Genomic DNA, 23779 nt, shown 5'->3' on the forward strand with positions numbered 1-23779 from the left:
CAGAGCGTTGAGGGTGGAGGAGCGCAAGTTCAACAGCAAATCGGACATTAGCAACTGTTGCCTTAGCAACCGCCCGGGACACCTAAGGCCCCGCCCCCTGCCGCACTTCAAGTAAAGGGGAGGAGCCCGGGCTGTGTAAATGGCTCTGGGATTGGGTGGGAAAGGAGAGTGGCTCCGTTTTTTACACGGCTCTGCTGCAGCTGTTCTGAGGCTCGTCTAGGGACGTAGGACTGGATTCCTGGGCTGGCGCCGTATTTCTCCGCCGATTGGCCCACAGCCTCTCCTGGGTGGGGCCTGCGGGCAGGCACTTCCCGCCTGCTGCGAGGCGAGGACCTCCGGGATTCCTGGAGAGGACTCGGAAGTGTTTTTGTGGGTGGGATTTATGGCTCAACCCGGTTGGACAGGGAAGGCTTGGACTTGGTTACTTCCGCCGAGGAAGTGTTGCGAAGTGCTGGCTTCGGTTTTCTCTCTGTTTGTGAGAAGAAACCCATCTTCCTAGTCAATTGCGGGAGCTTGGTCTTCCAGGAGAGCTCCCCTAGGCTGGAGCCTTGAGGAAATGGAATGGGCTTTGTATCCAGAAGGGGGGTCTTGTCCCTAACCTTGACCAGGCCGGTTTCCCTGTGTACGGGGTCGGAGTCGATTCCGAGAAATCCAGGATCCAAATCTGTACTTATTACCCTGCTTCTCTTCGGGACCAATGAAGTCTCCTGTTAGTCTATCAGGCCTATGTGGATTGAAGGACAGGACCAGTTGTGACCATTTTATTGTTTTTGACCCCTGTTCTGACTTGTTTGACTTACGATAGAGAGAAGAAACGACTGCGTCTGGACTAGGTAGTAAGTCTTGTCCTATTATTAGTGTTCTTCACCAGTGTAATTGTGTTGTTTGGGCCTGATGTCAGATTTTTATGGTTCTTGTTCACATTTTTTAAATGTTGGAAATATTCTCTATTAATATTTTATGGGTGGAGTGACTGACAGCTAACTTGTAGTTGATATTTTAAAGTAAATTACTCTGTTGAGTGGTCATCTTTAGTATAAATGACCTATTTGGCATTTCTTTGTTAATAATTTCCAGTATATCAGTAGGTTGCACACTAATGAAAGTGTCCTTCAGAAGATCTTAAAGAGCAGAAAACAAATTTGATCGCTGTAAAACAGCTAACCTGGAGAGACATCCCTCTGAATTTGGAATGATAATGACAGAATCGGGGGAAGTTATAGACTTGGACCCTCCAGTTGAGACTTCACAAGAGCAAGAAGACCTTCTGATAGTGAAGGTGGAAGAAGAGGATTGCACCTGGATGCAGGAATATAATCCGCCAATGTTTGAGACTTTTTATCAGCGCTTCAAGCACTTCCAGTACCATGAGGCATCAGGACCCCGGGAGGCACTCAGCCAGCTCAGGGTACTCTGCTGTGAGTGGCTGAGGCCTGAGCTGCACACCAAGGAGCAGATCCTGGAGCTGCTTGTGCTGGAGCAGTTTCTGACCATCCTTCCTGAAGAGCTCCAGACTTGGGTGAGAGAACATCACCCAGAAAATGGAGAAGAGGCTGTGGCTGTGGTGGAAAATATACAGAAGGAACTAGAGGAACGCAGACAACAGGTGAGTGGAAGAGGAGACATTAAAGCAATGAGGAAGGAGAGGAAGAGAGTTAAGGAGCTGCTGAGCAAGGGTGAGATCCTTAGCACTGTGGTGCTTCATTCATATTCTTTTGTTCTCCTGGGATTAGGTACACTGTGGAGATTTCCCGCCACTCCAGCAAAGAGAAGCAGTATCCAGTGTGTTAACCTGGAGAAGACAGTCTGCGATTCTATTTATTTTTAAAATTACTGTATTTATTTTTTGAGTGACATGATACAAAATTCAAAAGGTACTAAGTTGTAATGAAAAGTAAGTTTCCTTCTCACCCCTAATTTCCCAGCTGCCTAGTGCTCCTCACCAGAGGCAACCATTTACATGATACATGTATATCCTTACAGAGGTATATTGTATTCTATACATATAAGCATATATGTATATGACATGCTTAAAAGAAACAAATGTTTAAAAATCGTGTACTTCTGCATCTTGCTTTTTTTTTTATAGCTTAGTTTGTTTCATGTCATTGCAAATAGAGCAACCTCACTCTGAAACTGCATTATATTCCATTGTATGGATATACTATGATTGAATTCCTATTCAGGGTTAAAGTTGTTTCTTTATATTGTTTCTGAATTTTTACTATAACCAACTTTGCTGCAATGAATTATCTTTTACAAACATAATTAATTGTAGAATGAATGCTAAGAAGTCCAGTTGTTGGCTCAGAGGCCATATGCATTTGTGATTTTGACAGCTGTTGATAGATAGCCCTCTGTATCAGTTTATATTCCCGACAACAATGTAAGAGAGAATTCTTTTTCTACAGTCTGATAATAGTGTTATTCAACTTTTTGATTATTGGCAATATGAAAATATTCAAATACTATGCAATTTTAATGCATTGCTCTTATTATGAGTGCGTTTGACCACAGTACATATTTTAAAGGGCTATTCCTATACCCTTTTTTGTGTGTGTATGCAAATTATCAGTTTGTATTATTTACTTATTAGAAAAAGTAAGGACTGTGTCATTGAATTACAAGTATTATTTTTTCACATTGCTATTTGTCTTTGTTTATGGAGATTTTTGTTTTGCAGGGTGTTTAATTTTTTATGCCATCAGTTCAGAACTTTTAATTTATGTTTTTTGTGTTTTGTACCATAGTTGGAAAGGCCTTCTCCACTACAGTATTGTAAGAGACTTTTCTCATAATTTCTTCATAATTTTTTTTGTACAGTTTTAAATGATTGATTCATCTGGAATTCATTAAAGTTTAGGGTGTTTGGTATGGTTATAACTTTATTTTTTTCCAGATATCTATCCAGTTGCCCTAGCAACTTATAATCCACCTTCTCTCACTCTGGTTAAAATGCCATCTTTATTACATAGCAAATTTCTGCATGTATTTGGGTCCTTTTGTGGTCTCTTTATTTTGTTTTATTGATCTCACTATCTGTTCATGTAGCTGTATTTTAATAATTTGAGCTCTATGAAGTGCTTTGGTATGTGATATGGCTACCTTTTCTTCTTCCAAATTATTTTTAAGTATTTTTTTCCTTACAACTTTTAGAATTACTTTATTTAGTTTTCAGTAAAGATTTACCAAAAATCTTGTTGGTATTTTGTTGGAATTGCATTAAATCCTTAATCTAGGGAGGATTGATATCTTTATGTTGTTAACACCTTCTTGTACTTTCTTACTCATTTATAATCTGACCTTCTATTTTTCCCTTGTTGCTAGATAATAGTCTCTTAAACTTTAATTTTCTTTTTATAACAAAGAGACAAGGCTCATGGGATTATAGGTCTACAAGAGTTTGAAGCTAGTTAGAGAATTTTCCTCATTCTTCAGAGCTATTGCATTCCATTGTAAGATACTGGCGTCATTATTTTTCACCTCTAGGTAGGGGGTACTTCAACCTTCCATAACATCCTCAGGCTCTTGAGCTGGTTTAATGCACTTCATGAGGCAAGTGTGCAGCAGAGAGAGTTGCTGCTGACCCATGGCCAGACCCTGCAGTCTTTTGAATGTCTTGCAGATGGGAATATTTGAACTTTTCTACTGCTTCTTTCAAGACAGGAAGTAAAGGTTCATGCTGACATCTGGTTATTACTTTTTAAAACCTAATTTGGGACATTAATGGACAAAGTTTTTCCTATTTTTAAAATAATAAATATTCAAAAGCATAGTTTAAAACAAAAAGCATTTTTTTAAGTCCTCACCCAATGATATGTTTATTGATTTTTAGAGAGAGAGGAAGGGTGGGGGAGAGGAGACATTGATGTGAGAGAGAAACATCCATTGATTGTCTCCTGCACACTCCCCAACACCCCGACCAGGGATCGAACCTGCAACCCAGGTAACCTTTTGGTGTACGGGACGATGCTCCAAACAGCACCACCCAGCAGAGCAACAAAAAGCATTTTTCTAAATGGAGTATATTATACACCGTCCTTTCTCAATGTGATATGCAGGCCATCTTTAGAAGGCACACAGAGAAAAATAATTTCTTAGTGGTAGTCGGGATTTAAGGTCCAGAGGGGATTTCCCTTGGGACTCCACAGCACACTTTATTTGTGTTTCTCTCTGCCTCCTTCCTGTATCCCTGCCATTTTTCCTCAGCTTTATCTTCAGGCAGTTCTTGTCTCTGCAAGTCTTTTTCCAGGCTTTATCCTTACCCTTCCTCCTTGGTTTCTCTGTCCTAGTCTCAGGAGACCTCAAGGGCTGCTTTGGTTCTTGAGTGCCCATGGTGCCCTTTGAGATCATCTTAACTCTTGTTCTGAGAGGGTCCACAAGGGCGTGAACTTCTATACAGAATATTTGCCACAACTGTTTTGCAAGTGCCTTTTTTTTTTTTCAGTTTTTTAAATTGTTTTTTTATTATAGTTGTCCCACTTTTTTCCCCATTGCTTCCCCCTGCAGGTGTGTTTTAATGTAACTCCTGTACCACATTTTGCCAATACTAGGAGGGTTAAAATCTAAAGTGTTTTGAAATTATAAAGGAGGGGAAAGGGGGATGGCGATTCTCTCTTGACACAGGGTCTTATTACCTGCTAGGTTGCTGCTGAGCTAGTACGTTCCATAATAGGCAGATTCTAGAGACTGGTTGTGGCAGAGTAATTGTGTGTACCCTAGGGTTGAGCAAGAGCCAAGAACATAAAGATTGAGGAATGGGGCACACTAGACATGAACTAGCTCCAGTCTTGATGTTGGTCTGCTGGAGAGCCAAGTGACTTCTTTTTTTTTTTTTTCCAAGTGACTTTCTTGAGTTCTATAATTGACTTTTCCAAACTCCTTTCTTACCTCCATCCCCTTCACTAAACTTGACCCACGCTGGCCTTTCTGCCTGAGAGGCTTTGCTTATATTGTTCTCTCTTCCTGTGATACTTAACTGCTTTTCTCCTGGCTGGCTTCTATCATCCTGTAGGTGTTTAACTTAAGTGACACTTCCTCAGAGAAGCCTTCAATGGCCACCCCAATCTAACGTAGGTCTCATCTGATCTGTTTCATGGTACTTTCTTCTTTCTAACATATGACATAATTTGTAATTATGTGTTTTGTATTAAAATGTTTAATGGAGGTATTCTACAACTAGACATAAACCATGTTTATTATTAAGCCACTGTATAATCAGTGCCTGGTTCATTATAGGTGCACATTAAACACTTGGTAAAGGAATGATTGAAAGAATAACATGAATTTACTGGATTCTTTAATAGCCTCAGTAATATACTGATTGGTTTGGTTGTGGTTGTTAGATTGTGGCATGTCCTGAAGTCCTTTCTCAGAAGATGGTGCAACCAGGAGCTATGCAGGAGTCCTTCAGTCACCAGCTCCTGTCTCTGGACCCCCAGCCTGAGCAAGAGCCACAGAAACCTCATCTGGAGAACAATGGTGAGAATCTATGATTCAGTGGAGCTGATGTGGCTAGAGAGTGGGCACCCTGGCCATGTGGAAGAGCAGAGTTTGTAAGAGAGAGACTTTGGGCTGGGCAGCCTCTTTATGGTCAGAAGGATTTGGAGGTTGGGAAGGTGTCAGACTTGGAATTGAGTCCCTGTTTGGCCCCAGACTTTCTTCTAGGCTCCCCTTAGTGATCAGGTCTTTTATGTGACATGTCCTATAACTCTTATGTTTTCCAGCTTTCCTTTCACTGTGGTAATAATAATAAAAGCAGCAGCAGCAACTATTACTTTTATGGTGCTTACTGTATGTCAGGACCTGTTCTAAGCTTTAGTTGTAGGAATTCATTTAACCTTCACTGTTCCAGGAAAAACAGTCTTCACTGTTACCATCTGGGGCCAGTGGATCCTTTCTATTTTTTTTTATATTTAAGTCATTTTATGCATAATATACAAAAGATTGAAAGGATAATCAAAATAATTTTCAAATAAATTTTAATAAGAATTAAACTTCTTTGTATCAAGTACATTTTGATAATAAAAACATCACAAAAAATGAAAAAAATACTGTCACACAATATTGTCTCTTTAGCAAAGTGAATACTGTCCTTTTAGCAAAATGAGATGGTTCAGAATCTTGTTGCCGAATATTGTGTGATAAAGTCCTTCCTGTTGAATGACTCTCTGGATGAGATGGTCATATTCCTTTTATTAAATTAAAAATATGTTTATTATTTGAGAAGATTCATCTAGGATATTATCATTTTTAGACTCATTTTAAGATTTCCCTTATATTTTCAGTCTTATCATTATCATTTGAGAGCATGCTGCTCTCTGTCACTCTTCATCCTCTCATTTACCTAATAATAGTGATATGTCTTCTGCAATTTTTTTCTCAATATGGGTGGAAAATGAAAAATTCTGAGTTCTCAATTATGCTCAATGAAAACTAAAAGCAGGTATCAATAGTCTTATACCATCTTGAAGATGATGCAAAACTCTGCGTAATGCATTTAATACTTTGAGAATAGTGAAGAATGATGATATATTTCACTAGTGTGTGATCCTAAATATTTTCTTTATTCTCTTATTTCTTATTAGTTTTCTTATTTATGCTCTCATTAGGAATAATTAATGAATAATGATTAGTAAAAATGAAATAATTCCCAAGATGATGAAATAGACAAATGTTTCATGATAAAGGAAAAATAAGATCACTCAGGTCCCAAACTGTATCCTAAATTTATAAAAGGATCCAGTGGATCCATATAGAAATTACATGATAGAATGAGTTTTAGTCTATTTTTTAATAATACTAAAATGAATTTTAGCTTTGTTCTGTAGAAGACCTCTAAAGGAATAAAAGTCCTATAATTTCAGTCTTTAAAAATAGTTAAAACTGTTCAAAACTGAAACCCAAAATTGTGTCTAATAGGCGTCGGTGGTATACCAAGGGTTAATGCTCACCCTAACCCAATGGAATGAATAGCTATTGCTGTTATCCTCATGTTAGAAATTAAGAAGCTAAGGCCTAAAAAGGTTAAGTAATCTGTTCAAGGTCACAAAGCTATTAAGCCACAGCTGTGATTTTAACCCTCTAAATCTATACTTTTACCGCATTCTGAATTATCCTGCCTTTGCTTTACTACCAAGCCCTCCCAAGTGCAGAATCCTGTCCTCCTTAAATCATGTCATCTTCCCTTTACTTGCAGAGTCTCATCAGATCAGGCTGTTCTACTCTTCTCTTCCTAGGCGCTGCTTCTCTGCCCTATTAGCCAGATCTTAGTTAGTTTCTTTATTCCAACAGAACTACTGTTTTGTATTGTTTTTATTTGCTGGGGAGACTGCATTCCTCATGCTTTTGATAGCACTGAAGGCTGGTTTTCTGCCCCTGGGACTAACTTGAGTTCGAGAGGAGCAAAAGCTAAAGAAACAATGGATTTCATGGGAACCTCAAAAATAAGGGAATTTTTGTAATAATTCCAATTATAACTGGAATGTAGTCTATACTGCAAATTACTGTTCCATTTCTTCAAGTCTTTTGACACTTAAGCCACACTCCTGGTTTCATACTATCTCTCTGTTTTTGTCTTTCATTTGTAACCATTATCTCCTTTTTGTGTCATGCTTATTACTTCCTAGTCCTTGTACACAAGCTACATGTACACATAATCTCCAGGACTGAGGAAACCATAGCAAAGTCTAAACTGTTGGGTTAATGTTTAAGTTGGAGCTCACAGAGACAGTGAGATCTGAATGCACCATGAATCTTGAAAAAATGCAAAGGTGACAGCAGAGGGTTGGATAGTCACCAGCATCTACAGATCAGACCCTCCAGGCATTGCACCTGTTATTCACTCCACCTGCAAAGCCCCCCTATCCTTGCCCCACCCCACCCCTACTTCCTATGGAAAGGCTTTCCTGATTCTCCCACCTTCCACTCTTCACTCTGTAGGTGCCCTTGCCTCTGTGTTCCTATGGGGTGAACTTCAAGTGGAGTATTTGTAATTTACTTTATTCTGGAAGTAAGTAAGGCTTATACATCTGTTCTCTCTCTAAGAGAGTGAAGTTTTGGAAGACAAGAATTATTTTATTTGCCTATTCTTAATACAGAGTAGACAATATATGTTATACTAACTGGCTGACTATAAACCAACCATAGAAATTCCTTGAAGAGAGAGCTTGTGGACTAAGGCCTTGCTAACCAAAGTGTGGTCCAAGGAGCAGCAGCACCAGCACCAGCACCACTTGGGAGCTTGTTAGGCAAAATATGGGGGCTACCCCAGACCTACTAAGCCAGAATCTGCCCTATACCAAGACCCCCAGGTGATTTGTTTGCCCATTAAAGCTTGAGAAGCCCTGGGTTCTAGGCAGTGCTTCAGATCCATGAAAGCTGTGGGACTTTGGTTATTCTTTGAAATGATTAGATATGATCTTGGCAGAGCAGAGTGCATCCTTAGATGGGAATGGCACAATCTGAGGTCAGCAGCAAAGATTAGCCTGACCAGAGCAGGGAATCTAGTTTTTTGGCTGCAAGGGTTATTATAGGGTGGGTGTGGGAAAGGCTGGGATGTTGAGGGTCTTGAAAGCCAGGCAGAAGAATTTGGCTTTGATGTGTCAGGGCACCATTATAGGCTCTTGACCAAAAGTAGAATATGGTAGCAATCGGAACTGGGCAAAGATGCTCTCACTGACATCTCTTTTTTTCTACCCCCTCAGCCCTTTCTGCTCTCCAAGTTTCTTCCCTTCCCCTGAAGGACAGCCAGGAGCTGACAGCCTCACTTGTTTCAGCTGGGTCCCAGGTGAGCTGGTGTCCCTGTGCCTGCAATGAGGACCCATGTCTATTCTTGGAGAAGTAGCTGCCTTAATCCTGAAACTTTATCAAGAGTTCTGTCTCTTTAACTAGAGACCAGGCCCACCTTGGGTTTGTACTTTAATGTCTTTTACTGTTCTACCGAGTAGTCCCCCATCTTCTTTGAAGCATAGTCCCTCCTATTTCTTTCCTTAATGCGTGAAGTTCTTCCCCTCATTCCAAATTTGAACACAGGAAATGGGAATTTAGTGGCGATCTCATGTTTCAGAAGTTGGTGAAAATTGAAGATGTGGCTGATGTGGCTGTTTCCTTCATCCTGGAGGAATGGGGACATTTGGACCAGTCCCAGAAGTCTCTCTGTAGGGATGACAGGAAGGAGAATTATGAGAGTATTACCTCCATGGGTAAGACTTATTTTGTCTGCATAGATTAGGACATCTTAATTTTATCTTACAAAGAATATTTCTAGTATATCTTATAAAAGCATATATGTTTTAATTGCTGTGATTTAGCTTTTTTTCTGTGAAAGAATAAATCCACCCTTTCTCCCACCTTATTCAGCTTATTCTGATTATTTCCATCATAATAAGGGTATGACTGAAGACATAATGCTTGGGGGATAGTATTTGCAAATACTGTCTTTTACTGCTTTAAAATGAAAGAGCTTAAAATTAATAGGTTTGGATTTTAACAAATTTATAGTAGTTTTTGTATTCTATTCCTTGACTGATTGAATAATTCTCATTTGTAAAAGCATCTCAGACTTCACTGAATAACTTTATTATAGTAGTTATTACAATATCTCAATGGTATTCATTCTTTCCTTTCTAATGCACGGATAGCTAGTTGTTCACTCTGTTATGATTCTTAGATCACTGGTACCTATTTTATGATGTTTGCTCTGTTGGCATCTACATTTTACATGTCATATCCCTTCTTTTTTGTTTTTAATCTTATTGTTTTTGTTTATTGTTTTCTTTTTGTTGTTTCTTTGTCATATTCTTCTTGAATTTTGCATCCGAAATGAGATTTTGCAACTATTTCTAGCAACTATTTCTAACTAAGTTATAATCCTGGAAACTAATATTTGTGCTGCCTGGAGCAACTATAAAAATTTCAGCACTGTGGCAAACATTTTGAAGCTTATAGTTATTTATTTATTTATTTTTGGTTTTGGTTTTTAAGCCTATTTTTTAGGATTTTTACATAATTTTAGAGAGAGGAAGGGAGAGAGAAAGAGAGAGGGAGAGAAACATCACTGTGTGGCTGCCTCTCGTACACCCCCAGCTGGGGACCTGGCCTGCAACCCAGGCCTGTGCCCTGACTGGGAATTGAACTAGTGACCCCCTGGTTCGCAGGCCAGCACTCAATCCACTGAGCCACACCAGCCAGGGCTGAATGAATTCTTTTAGAAGAACTGCTATATATCAGGCACACTGGTAGACTTTAGATGAAATACATAAATAATGCCAGATTTCTTTTGAAAAGTATTATACTAGTCTAAGGGATTTTGTTCATTCACAGGCTTTTATTTAAAAGTATAAAACTGACTCCTGCTCTTTTAAAGTTTCCATTTCTTTTATTACTATTGATATATATATATATATATTTGTATTTTCTTTGCATTGATTTATTTGTACATGCCCCTTTTTTATTTATCTGTGGAGATCTAATGGCCTTTCCTCTCAATTAATTATTTATGGAGCATATTATATTTAATGAAATTTTAAAATTTCTCTTCTTTTTAAATTCAATTCAATTACCTCACTTGTCTAATTGGAGTTTATTAGCATTGTTATATCTTTTTCACTTACATCACATGTATTTGATGTGTTTCAGCATGTGAGGTTAATTAATGGCACAGATCTTTTCTATACCATTCTCCAAGCAGTTTTATATTCTTCCTGATTTTTTCTTCTGATTATCCATGTCTTTATTACATCATCATTACAATGTCAGTATATTCTTCTCCATTAAGAACATGTTCAGTGGTTTCTGTCTCCTTCTCCGGGATAGCCATAATACGTTATTTTCTTGCCTGTAGGTTCCTAACAGCATCAAAAAAGGTCAAGATTTTTAAAAATTTCATCAGATTTAAAATTATGTTTTAAAAAATAAATAACTGAATCTTGGAAACAGCTGTTTCAATGGAGGGGCTAGGACATTTGGGAACAAGAGACAGTTTCATTGAAGATTGCAAAGGAGAGGAAATTTGAGAAAGTTCTTATAGGTAAACTTTGAATAACTTTGTAAAGGGGAAGAGAGAGGGCTGGTCACTGGGTTAGATGAATGGATTATTTTAGTATGTTCTTTAAAAAATTTTTTTAATGGGAGATATTTTAATGATACTTAAACACTACTGGAAAAGAACTAGTAGTGAGAGTTTGAAATCTTGGGGCAAGTAAGAGCATATAATTGATGTAGGGAAGTCCCTGGAAGATAGGATGGCATGGTAAAGGCCGGCTTACAAGAAGAAGGGAGAGAGAAAGCTCTTCCATTGTGAGATGAGGGAGGTTGAAAGAATAAGACTGACAGAAAGTTTGTAGTGGTGACTGTAGGATGTTCAAGGAGTTCTTGACTGGATAGCTTTGACCTTCCTGAAATCAGAGACAGAGTTACCTATTGAGAGTGAGCCAGTGATCGAGTAGCTGGTGGAGTAGAGGTGTGAGTGCAGTGGAGAATTTTGGTTTTAAAAAGGTCATGCATGCACATAGTAAAAAATATCCAAATAGTATAAATGAGTGCAAAGTGAAAATTGAATCACCTACCCCTGATCCTCAGTCTCCTAGTTCTTAAGAGGTGGTGACTATTACCAGTTTCTTGTTAAAGTGTCTTTTTAGAAAGAGAATTAAGTAAAAATATTTATAGCTTAAATTAGAACTAAAGTTCTCTTCATGCTACAAGAATTATAACTTTTCACTATATCAAAAGAAGATAGTAATAGTATCTACCTCAAAGGGTCATTGTAAGGATTAAATGCCTTAAAATTGGAAAGTACTTAAAGGCATAGTGCCTAGTCTGTAGTACGCATTCAGCAAATGTTAGCTCTTATTATACTATTATGTAAAATTTGAAAATAACTTTTAACAAAAAATTGTATTAGAGAGTTCTCAATAGCCCATGATCTATCTCTCTAGCATTTTAAAAATAATATTCCCTATTTTTGTTAAGTACTCGAGATTTGTCTGTGCAAACCATATTAAATATCAGGGTTTTGAGTGAAATATATGTTGCTGATCCAGTTATATAGGGAACTGATTGCAGTCTCTTAAACATCTGTATTCATTATTGACTATTGAGTGTTGTTAATGTAGTTCTTGACAGGAATAGGTCTTCTCTAGGAATAGAAAGAATGCCTTTTTTCCTTTAGCCTAATTCATACCAACTGAGATTCTTTGAGGATTGAAAGATAAAAAGATCCCCTTTCTTCTGAGATATGACCAAATAGGAAGAGGAACGTTAAGACTGGGTTAGCTGCATAACCCAATATCAGATTTGATTAAGAATAGTTAATACTGTTTAGGTATTCACAATCAGCTACTCTGTGTAAGTAACATACCAAGAGGATATCAATTTCATTAAACAGAATGACCAGTCTCATCTCTTTGAACCGTTCTTGCCAGCTCTTTCTTCCTTAACCTGTCTGTTCCCTGCTTAAATATTCCTTATCCCAACATGAGAGGATAGCTTTGTTAAAATGACTTTTATAGAGTCATGTGCTCATTTTGGTTTCATATAATTTTTCTATATCCCTTAGTCTTTTTCTTCTAATGAAGGAAATAGCTAAATTTTCCATTTTCCTTCTATTATTTCAGATTATGAGTCCAGGAATAACAATATGGAACTTATAGTAAAGCAGATTTCTGATGAAACCAAATCGCACTGGATGACATCAGGATGCACTAAAAGAAATGTTCCCCAAAGTCAAGAGTTTGGAGAAGTTAGTGACCTTCACGGCATGGTAGAAAGGTGGCAGGTAAACTGCAGTGTGGGAAAATCAAGGAAGAACCCTTCCCAGAAAGGAGATCTTGGTGCCATCACAGACGTGAACTGTAAGCAAAACATAAATGCTGGGAGAGGTCACAAATGTAATGACTGTGGTAAATTTTTCCTTCAAGCTTCAAACTTCATTCAACATCGGCGAATCCACACTGGAGAAAAGCCATTTAAGTGTGGTGAATGCGGGAAAAGCTATAATCAGCGTGTGCACCTTACTCAGCATCAGCGAGTCCACACTGGTGAGAAACCCTATAAATGTCAGGTGTGCGGAAAAGCCTTTCGTGTGAGCTCCCATCTTGTCCAGCATCACAGTGTGCACAGTGGAGAGAAACCCTATGGATGTACCGAGTGTGGGAAAAACTTTGGTCGGCACTCTCATCTGATTGAGCACCTGAAGCGTCACTTCAGAGAGAAATCCCAAAGATGTATGTGTGAAGAGTTTCTACCAGTGAATAAATGGAGGCAAAAATTTTTTTATTAGCTTAGAATAGATAGTTTGTGATAATGGGAGCAATAGGAAGGGTCAAAGGTTACAGTCTTTTATTATTTATACTAGAATTGTCAAGTTAGTAGGCAAAACCCTTTGCCTTTTCCCCTCTCCCCACAACTTCCCTTTCCCCAGAGGTACTTTCAGCTCTGTTTTCTTCTGGTAATTCCATATTTTAAATAATTCTGCTTTTGCTTTACTCATCAATTTTAGACATTATATATTGACTTTCTATTATAGTAAATGAAGAGTTGGGCTCTCTTACTTGTTTACCTTCTTCCCAATTTAGTTGTTTCACCTATTTTAAAATGATAAGAAGTTTGGAGGAAAGGAATTGGGAGAAAAATATCACCCATAATCTCACCATTCTAACTAATAGGAACTATTACTATGTAGTGTATTTCCTTCTATCCTTTTATTGTTTTTAAAGATTTTGTTTATTTATTTTAGAGACAGGGAAAGGTAGGGAGAAGGAGAGGGAGAGAAACATCGATCAGTTGCCTCTTGCACATGCCCCAACTGGGGACCAGGTCCATAACGCAGGCATGTGGCCTGACTGGGATTCAAACTGGCAGCCTTTTGCTCTACAGTACGATGCCCAACCAACTGAGCCACATCAGCCAGGGCTAGGATTATTTTCTTTTTCTTAAAAAAAAGTTTTTTAAAATTTATTTTTAGAGAGAGGGGAAGGGAGGGAGAAAGAAAGGGAGAGAAACATCAATGTGTGGTTGCCTCTCATGCAGCCCCAACTGGGGACCTGGCCTGCAACCCAGGCATGAGCTCTGACTGAGAATTGAACCAGCGACCCCTTGGTTCACAGGCCAGTGCTTAATCCACTGAGCCACACCAGCCAGAGCAGATTATATTCTTAAAATAGATGCCCAGACGTGGGATTAGTGGATGAAAGGCCAAAAACATATTTATGGCTGTTGATACATATTGTTAAATTGCTTTTTAAAACAACTACACCACATATTAAGAGTAGCAGTTGTACTAAATTTCTTCCAGGGATATAAAAAAAAATGTTTTAAATTGAGTAAACAGAAGAGAATTTTTTGCTGTTTTTATTTTTATTAATTTGGTTATATATATGGTTGAGTAATTTTCCTATTTATTTATTTTCTTGTCTGTTTAAGTGAATTATATAAGGATTAGATTACCGTAAACTGCTGTGAATTTAAAGACTCTTATTAATATTCTTCAGAAAACTTTACAACTGGTTAAAGTATTTATTTTTAAATTATGCCTTTGTACTCTCAAGCCCAGCTACTTGTCCTTCACATTCATAGCCCCTGCCACCTCTTCTATCCTGGAATAGATATTTATGTAGTTCATAGTATCTTAAAAGTTCCGGATTGAGCTGAGCCATCTCCTCAGTCAATTCTATCCCATTCTACTTGGTGGCTGTCTCATTGGGGAAATCCATCCAAGGACTCTGGTCCTGGAGAGCAATTGCTTTAAAATAGTGTCGTTTTTTTTTTGTGTTTTTATTTTAAGCTTAAGGAGGGGAGTGCCAGGACCACTCTTTTTCTTTTACAATTTTATTTATTTATTTATTTATTTATTTATTTATTTATTTATTTTTAGAGAGAGGGGAAAGGAGAAAGAGAGGGAGAGAAACATCACTGTGTGGTTGCCTCTCACCCCCCCCCCCCAACTGGGGACCTGACGTGCAACCTAGTCATGTGCCCTGACTGGGAATCAAACCAGTGACCCTTGGTTTGCAGGCTGACACTTAATCCACTAAGCCACAGCAGCCAGGGCTTAAAATAGTGTCTTTTACATCTTCCCTGCAGTTGTTCTTGTGACTAGTTTTCTAGTTAATACCCACCTACCTTCCACCTCCTTTTTTCTTTTTTAAATCAAAGGAAAGATACTTTGTGTTCTCATCCAGCCATATTTATTGAGTGCTTGGAATATAGCAGTAAACAGAACAGATGGAGTTCATCCCCTCGTGGAGCTGATGGTCTGGTGGGAATAGCAGATATTAAAGGTGGTAAACATTTCCAAAGGAGATATATTAGGGAAATAAGCTAATGTGTCGGCTAAGGGTGAAGAGAGCAGAGATTGATATGTCACCTACCCTCTTCACAATATTTTATACTGGCTTATTTTTCCTTTTTCTTGGCTTCTAGTCAGGTATTCTTCCAATTCCATATCCCCTGTATAACCCTTTGCTTTTCATTCTTCCAGTTTTTGTCAGTTCTCACCGTTTAATTGTGTAATTTTGTTCTGTCTGCCTGCCTCATGTTGGGGTCATTACCCCTTCCACATTTTCTACCTTTCCCATGTCATAATTCCTGTCTCTTCATCCATATAAAGAAAGTATTTTGCTGGTCCCTCTGATTGCCTAACCTCAATCATTCTTAGCACCCTTCTAAGTATGCCTCTTCTTTGTTTTGTTCTTTTCACTTGACGAATACCTAAAGACCTTTTCATTCCTGTTGGTCTCAAGTACTTGCATCCCTCTTTGTTACTCCTGTTACATCATATTTTCATTTGAGTATCCTCTTTTTCCTGACAGTTTATTTTTCTTCTATAAAAAAACTGATGACATTTTCATTTCCTCTTTATTTTTTCAGGCAGTGACAAAAGAAGTAAGAATACAAAATTGAATGTTAAGAAAATTTCAGAATATTCAGAAGCAGACATGGAACTATCTGGAAGAATCCAAAAAAATGTTTCTCAAGTTCAAGATTTTAGAGAAGACAAGTTGGATAGAAAGCAGGGAATTCCCATGAAAGAGATACTAGGACAACCGTCTTCAAAGAGGATAAATTTCAATGAAGTCACATATGTCCACAAAAAATCCTCCACAGGGGAGAGACCACATAAATGTAATGAATGTGGAAAAAGCTTTATTCAGAGTGCTCATCTTATTCAACATCAGCGAATACACACTGGGGAGAAACCATTTAGGTGTGATGAGTGTGGGAAAAGCTATAATCAACGTGTGCACCTAACTCAACATCAGCGAGTTCATACTGGTGAAAAACCCTATAACTGTCATTTATGTGGGAAAGCGTTCAGAGTGAGGTCCCATCTTGTTCAGCATCAGAGCGTGCACAGTGGGGAAAGACCCTTTAAGTGTAATGAGTGTGGGAAAGGCTTTGGGAGGCGTTCACACCTTGCTGGGCATCTGAGACTTCACTCTAGAGAGAAATCCCATCAGTGTCATGAATGTGGAGAAATCTTTTTTCAGTATGTTAGCCTTGTTGAACATCAGGTCCTCCACATGGGTCAGAAAAATGACAAAAATGGCATTTGTGAGGAAGCATATAGTTGGAATTTAACGGTGATTGAAGATAAGAAGATTGACTTACAAGAGCAGCCTTATAAGTGTGATATATGTAGCAAAGCCTTTAATTATAGTTCCGACCTTATTCAGCATTACAGAACTCATACTGCAGAGAAAACCTGTAAATGTGATACATGTAGAGAAAATGTTGGTCAGTGTTCCCACATAAAACATCAAAAAACCTATTCCAATGTGAAATCTCATCAATGTAATGAATGTGGCAGAGGCTTCACTCTGAAGTCACATCTTAACCAACATCAAAGAATTCATACTGGTGAGAAACCCTTTCAATGCAAAGAATGTGGAATGAGTTTCAGTTGGAGTTGTAGCCTCTTTAAACATATGAGAAGTCATGAGAGGACAGATTCCTTAAATACCTTAAGTGTGTAGATATTTCTGTTGTAGCACAGTTCTTGCTAAATTTAGAGAAAACTTTCTGATGAGAAACCCTACTCCAATATTGAATGTAGTAACAACTTCAAGCAATTTCTCTAGCTTAACCATCAAACCTACAAATATGTTGAAATCCTTCATTTAGAATTTAGGACCACTGGAGAACAGTAAATATGTAATTGTATGCTTTTCCCAAGGAGAAATATTCTCATTAGCATCCTCATGCTTGAGGATATAGATTGAAGAGAACCCATGGATATGGTGGGTGAAGGAAAGCCTTCAGACGGCACTTATTCTTTTGAATCTTAGAATATTGACACTGGAAAAAGCCTCATGAATACAGTAGAAATAAGCTTTATTTGTATTTTCTGCCTTGTTTGACAGCTTATCTATTCAGGGAAGAGCACAGGTAAAGAACTCTTCAGCATGATACTCCTTTTGGTACCTCAGCAATGAACCTTTCCTGGAAATGATTATCCTACCCAGTAGAAGGCTCCTGTCATTGTTCTCATAATATATATTAAAAGTATTGAGGAAAATTGACTTAACGTATTTATATTTTGGCAAAATTGGGGTTCAGAGGCTGAATGGTATGTGTTCTGTACTGTCCTATTCAATTGACAACTCCATGAAACTTTTTTTTTTTTTTTTTTTTTTATATTCTACTAGCATCAGGTTAACTACTAGAGGAGTTAAATTTGTCCATATAGGTGAAACTGTGTTGGCTAGTCACATCTTGAGGAAAGGGGTGCAGACCTTAGGGGGATAGATAAGATAGACCAAATGGTGGACTCTTTTGTTTGTTTGTTTTTTGTTACCCACAAGAATAAGGGCAGCTATGTCCATAGAAAGAATTGGAACAGCTTGAATTAAGAATCATGGGCCAAGCATGATTCCCAGTTGCTTTGGGGGTAGATCTCCCCCATAGGTCAATGGCATGTAGAATGAGCTTCAATTTGCATTGCAATTGAATTTAAAAGATAACAGGGAGGTGAGTCTGCCTAATCAGAAGGTGTGGGTAGGAGTCGTGGGGGAAAGAAGATGGCATGGAGAAAAGGGTTAACCTGAGCCTGTTTGCTAGAGAAAGGGGAAGAGCTATTGGGCGCTACTGAAGTCCTGCTTCTGCTGACTGCCTAGCGTGTAATAAATACCCAATAAAAACTTGTTGATTGTATTATATACTGGGGTCCTGGCCAAATTCCCTTGGTCAAGCTGGCACACCCATTCCCTAAGCTACTCAGAGTTTTGGCTGCTAAGTGCTCACAGCTCTTCTCTTCAGAAACTCTGGAAACTTGTCCTCAGATGGTGGGGCTGCTGTACCCAGGAGTTATCTGCCCTCCCCATTTTAGCCAGTGGCTGGCTGACCTTGGAGTACGCAAGGTTGCCTACAGCAGGGCTAAACTGTAATGTAGTTTATGCTCCCCAACCCATCCTTTGTGGATCAAGTTAAGGCTAGACCTTGCTTGGCTCTTGCTTTCTTGATCCTGCTTCATTTCCTCTGATAAAGATTTTTCCTGAAGAAAATAGCCTCAGCCAATCAGTTGGCTCTGAATCTCTGTCTCAGGTTTGGCTTTAGGGAACCTGATGTGAGACACTTGGTGCTGTGAGCTGTCCTAGGAGGGTGACTGTAAGAATAAATTGTGGAGTTGGCTGCAGACCATGAGGCAATGAGGGCCCCCTCACTGATAGTTGAGGTATTGGTAAGCCCCTGGCATATGGTAGCTGTCCAATTGTGAGGCATTCACTTTCATGAACTAGGATGGTATAGAGGTGGAAAGGAATGTACTGATTTGGGTAAGGTTTGGTGAAAAAAATGAAAATAATACAAGGATTATGGAATTCTTTCTTAAAGTCACTGATTAAGGGAAAATGGAGCATTAAGGAAACTTTTGCCTCCTACAAATAGAATCACAGAGCTAAAGGTCAGGTCTAAGACTCGAGAATGACAAGTTAAGTAAAGCCTAGTATTAACATTTATTGAGCATTTATCATGTTTTATACATGTTAAGTGATTTATTTGGGTCATCTCAATCTTCACAACATTATGAGGTGGTTTCACTTATTAGCATTAATTTTATAGTTCAGAAAAACAGGTTCAGAATAGTTATTCACTTTCCCAAAATCACATGGCCCTCTGTGGCAGAACTAGCAGAGTCCAGATCACTTTGCCTCCAAATCTAGGCTTTTAAGCACTAAACTAGCACTTCTCAACCTTTTTCATCTCGTGACACAGATAAACTAATTACTAAAAGTCTGTGGCACGCCCAAAAATAATTTTTTTTGCTGATCTGACAAAATAGGTATAATTTTGATTCATTCACATTGCACGCTATTGTGTTGGCTGTTGTCATTTTTTATTTGGCAATCTAAGGGAAAAGAGGTCAGTGCTTCTGACTAATAGTCAGGTATTGCATGTTTTAAAAATAATTACAACACAGCAATGTGTTGCCTCACACTGGTTGAAAGTCGCTGCTCTAGAGGATGGGTGGAGGTGGAAGAGGTTATAAGGGGAATAAATGGTAATGGGAGAAATACTATAAATATAAACTAAAAAAGAAAGGAAATCACCACACTAAACTATATTATAAACCATCAAACATTACAAAGTGGTGAAATGTTCTTGTCACCTGTATGAAAAGTTTTGATCCAAGATATGATAAAATCATACAATTAGAGAATATTAGAATTGTAATGGGTCTCAGAATCATCAAACCCAGCCTCTCACCCAAGTGGAAGGATCCTCATTCAGTATGTAGGCATGTGCGTGTAACAAGTGCTTAATAACTGTTGGACTGGAGAAAGCATTTCCTAGCAAATGACTATCTAGTTTCTGTATGAAACCCTTTCAATGATGGGGGAGTTCATTGCCTCCCAAGACAGCCTCGTTCATTTTAAAACCTCTGATTTCCAGAAACTTGTCTCTGAGGTCAAAACTACAGTGATCCCTCACTTATCGCGGGTATTACGTTCTAGACACCCCCCGCCCCCCCGTGATAGGTGAAAGTCTGCGAAGTAGGAATCATACATTTTAGTATTTACTGTACAATACCACAAAACCCCGCGATATAGCAAAAAATCCACGATAAATACTTAAATATAATATTTTTAAAAATCCCGCGATACAGTGAAGCTACGATAAGTGAATCGCGATAGAGGGACTACTGTATAATGATCTGTAGTCTTAACATTTTTCCTTGCTCCTACTTGTAGAAAAGACAAAAAATAAAAAAAAAAAAGGGATGCTTTAAAGATTTGAATACTTGCGAAATATTTTGCTTCTATGCAGTCACACATCCATCATAGCCTTCCCTTCCAAACCTCCAAAAGGAAAGAGAAACAAAACATTAGTGTCACATATTTTGTTTGCTCAAGTTTGGGCAAGATAGAGCAAGAGTTGTTTTTTCAAGATGCTATTTTCTTATTATTTTTAACATGAAAATGTTGAAAATGACTGAGGGCAAAAAAGCAGCCGAATAGTACAATCTGCATTGCAATCACATCAGTAAATGAGTGCACTGAGCATGTTAGTTGAATTCCATAGAAATGTTTGGTAAGGTACTGGGGTAAGGAGGAAGCCTGTGACTGATTCTATCAAAAATTTGTTGTTTTCTTTGGCTGGAATGGCTCAGTGTATTGAGTGCTGGCCTGTGGACCAAAGTGTCACCGGTTCGATTCCCAGTCAGGGCACATGCCTGGGTTGAAGGCCAGGTCCCCAGTTGGGGGTGTGCAAGAGGCAACCACACATTGATGTTTCTCTCCCTCTCTTTCTCCATCCTTTCCCCACTCTTTAAAAATAAATAAATGTAGAATGAGTTAAAAAAAAATTTTTTTTTTTTGTTTTTACAAAAGTGCCAGAGCCATCTGAGTGTGACCAGGTCCTGGTCATTAGTCTGAGGTCCTTTCTCTTCAGAAGGCATGATTAGATACCAGGTGCTAGTTCTCAAAATTTGGACCTGCAACTTCCTTCCACCCGGGTGGCTAGATTCCCCATCAGCTCCTTATTTCTTTTTCATTGATGAGGAGCTGCTTCTTAACCTTGGTCTAATCTGCAGCCTGAGGAGGTGATTAGATCCCCCTGCATTTATAGAGGAAGGCTCAGAGAACCACCTAGACTTGGAGACCTGCTGGATTCCTAGCAAACACACATGGGATAGACCTCAGGGTGAGGTAGTGGGAATGTAACGCCCTTCCGTCAGGCTTTGTGGGACTTGTTCTATCTGTCCTGAAGTTCCTTTGCTCTGCTTGGAAGTCCCTCTTCAGGACTGACTGTGGCTCTGGGTTCCAAGCTATGAGTGGTGGAGGAGATGGAAACCGCTTAGTCACTGCCCCCAGCATCTGACCCCAGCAGGATATGGAGAGAAGCCCCTCTCCCACATTTCCTCCCTCTTCCCAGCCCAGCTTTGTGACTTTAAAAAAAGGTTTTATTTATTTTTTTTAGAGAGAGGGGAAGAAAGGGATAGAGGAAGAAAAACATCAATGTGAGAAACATCCATCGGTTGCTTCTCCCATGTACCTGAGGATAGAATCCACAACCCAGGCATGTGTTCTGACCAGGAATTTAACTGGCAACCTCCAGCAACCTTTTGCCCAATCAACTGAGCCACACAGGTCAAGGCTGTACTTTGACTTTACCTAAATGATGGCCTCCATTAGGAAAGGCATTGGAGGCAAAATGTGACACTAGAATTTTTCTGCTTTGTACAGTATCATAGAATGATTTCACTATAAATTGCAGCTCTGGTAGTTTGGACCTAAGGAGAAAGAAAACAGAACTTAGAGAAATTCCAGAAAAAGGACACTACAGAATTTAGGGTGATCAGAGTTGAACCTGCTAAGTCACAGGTGGTGGAACTTAGAGACACTCCTTGAAATTAGAATTAGATAAGAAGAAAAATTAATAAGTCTGCTTGCTCCATGGGCAGTAAACTAATGGCAAGGCTACAGAGATACAGAAAATACAGCAGATTAAAAAATTAGGAAAATTCAAGGGTGAATATCAAAATAGAGGAACTGGTGTTTTGGAATTGATGTCAGTGACAATTTTACCTCTTCATAACACATCTGTTGTTTGGCATCTCTGACAGAGGCAAAATGATAAGCATGATAAATCATGAGTTCAGTGCTATATGGCAACTGCTTTGTTTTAACCTTGGCTGGAGATATTACAAATATCACTAACCATGAGAGAATATGACTCGATTAGCACCAACCCATCACTAGGTCTAGATAAATAACCTTAACAAACCATTGGGACAACAGTATAATCTTGTTTCTAAGAGAAAAAAGTTATACGTGTTATATACCTGATAATGTGGTTATTTTTGTGCTAAGTACCTTACATGGTATGTTAGTCTGTTCTGGCTGCATAACAAAATGCCACAGACTGGATGGCTTAAACAATAAAATTTATTTTCTCACCATTCTGGAGGCTGGAAATCAGAAATCAAGGTGTCCACAGGGTTGGTTTCTATTGAGCCTCTCTCCTGGGCTTGCAGACAGCTGCCTTCTTGCTTTGTCCTCACATGGCCTTTCCTCTGTGCATATGCACACCTGGTGTCTGTTCCTTTTTTTGTAAGGGCACCAGTCCTATCAATGAGGGCCCTACACTTATGACCCCATTTATCCTTAATTACCTCCTTAAAGACTCTACCTCCAACTACAGCCAGGACTTCAATGTATGAATTGGGGTGGAGGGCACAATTTCGTCCATAACACATGACTTACCAGGTATTCACAATAACTATGTAGACATGCATCCCAATTTTACAGTTGAGCAACCTGAGCCTCAGAAAGTTAATAAATTGTCCATAGTCAGATAGGTAGTGAGAGTTGGAGTCAGGATTGAAACACTGATGTGCCCAGCTCTGAAGCCTGAGTGCTTTCTCTGCAGTATATGGAATATCTTTTTTCTTACGTATTTCTATGAGTATTTATAGTCTATGTTTATATAGTGCTTTAACTTTCCAAAGCATTGTCATATGATCTTCAAAGTCTGTGCAGGGAAAGCAAAAAGTATGGTCCTATTTTACAGAGGAAGAAATGGAGGCACAATATTATGACTTGACTAACTCTGAAATGGAGCCTGAAGCCTCAGGTCTCCTAAATCCTAACCTAATAGCGCTTTACACTACAGTGAGAGAAAAGATCTGTATCTGTATTTCTCATTCTGACAGCAAGTTACTCAAGCTCCCTCCCTAAACCATCTTTTCAGAGAAGGAGTGATGACTGGGATATGGAGAAGGGTGTGAAGATGGGTTGTTTTTCTTGCATGTTCCCAGCCTCTCAGGGATGCTTTCAGCTGGCATAGGTGTTTGCCACAAAAGGGCACCATATTGCTCCTTTAAGAGAGCAAGATATTGAGAGACTCCCTTCCATTCTGGGACCCTAGGCAGTCCTAGTCCAGGAATGAGAAGCCTGGAGCATGTCCGTAAACAATTTATGTGGCTTCCCATGATTATCTCTGAGGCCCCTGAGCAAACCAGGGCAGGAGCCACTGTGGAAAGTGAATTGTGAGTGCATCTTTCCTATCCTTAGGGTCATGGAACTGCTTTTTCTTTCCTAGTCTTGTCTCTCACCTTCAATATTAACTCTCTTCTTAGAAAAGAAACAATCCTCTCTAATTGGGGGTCCTTATGGCTTTGGAGGATTATTTGCTTGGTTTTTGCAGCCCCAAAATCTGAGTAGCAAGGATAAGAATTCAGCTTAACATGTATATTAGAATATTAGTTATATTCTTAGAATAGTCATTTGCTTCTAATTCTTTCTGCGCATGTATAGCTTAGTAGGGAAGTTTTCCTTTGTTA

General features: G+C 38.8%; 1 protein-coding gene across 5 annotated transcripts; it reads left to right on the plus strand.

The window, feature by feature from the left end:
* The first annotated feature begins 209 nt into the window (after window positions 1-209).
* On the plus strand, window positions 210-18155 carry ZKSCAN5 (zinc finger with KRAB and SCAN domains 5). 5 transcript variants are annotated; one of them, XM_090276675.1, is made up of 6 exons: window positions 210-1606; window positions 5346-5481; window positions 8706-8788; window positions 9068-9203; window positions 12615-13037; window positions 15868-18155. In XM_090276675.1, the coding sequence occupies exons 1-6, from the start codon at window positions 1193-1195 to the stop codon at window positions 16971-16973; spliced, it is 2298 nt and encodes a 765-aa protein (XP_090132801.1). In that variant the 5' UTR covers window positions 210-1192; the 3' UTR covers window positions 16974-18155. The 5 variants fall into 5 exon arrangements, with proteins under 5 accessions (XP_090132801.1, XP_090132799.1, XP_090132800.1 ...); XM_090276673.1 differs by having other exon boundaries at window positions 211-1606; window positions 12615-13223; XM_090276674.1 differs by having other exon boundaries at window positions 211-1606; window positions 9071-9203; window positions 12615-13223.
* Window positions 18156-23779: the final 5624 nt, after the last annotated feature.

The sequence above is a fragment of the Furipterus horrens genome, unplaced genomic scaffold (assembly GCF_987537825.1).
Source record: "Furipterus horrens unplaced genomic scaffold, mFurHor1.1.pri manual_scaffold_5, whole genome shotgun sequence".
Taxonomy (NCBI): domain Eukaryota; kingdom Metazoa; phylum Chordata; class Mammalia; order Chiroptera; family Furipteridae; genus Furipterus; species Furipterus horrens.

Excerpts from the sequence above, each read along its gene's own strand:
- ZKSCAN5 (XM_090276673.1), top strand. The coding sequence starts at position 1,193 with ATGATAATGACAGAATCGGGGGAAGTTATAGACTTGGACCCTCCAGTT. Across the intron at positions 9,204-12,614 it reads TGAGAGTATTACCTCCATGG|ATTATGAGTCCAGGAATAAC; the intron begins GTAAGACTTATT and ends CTATTATTTCAG. Across the intron at positions 13,224-15,867 it reads CAGAGAGAAATCCCAAAGAT|GCAGTGACAAAAGAAGTAAG; the intron begins GTATGTGTGAAG and ends TTATTTTTTCAG.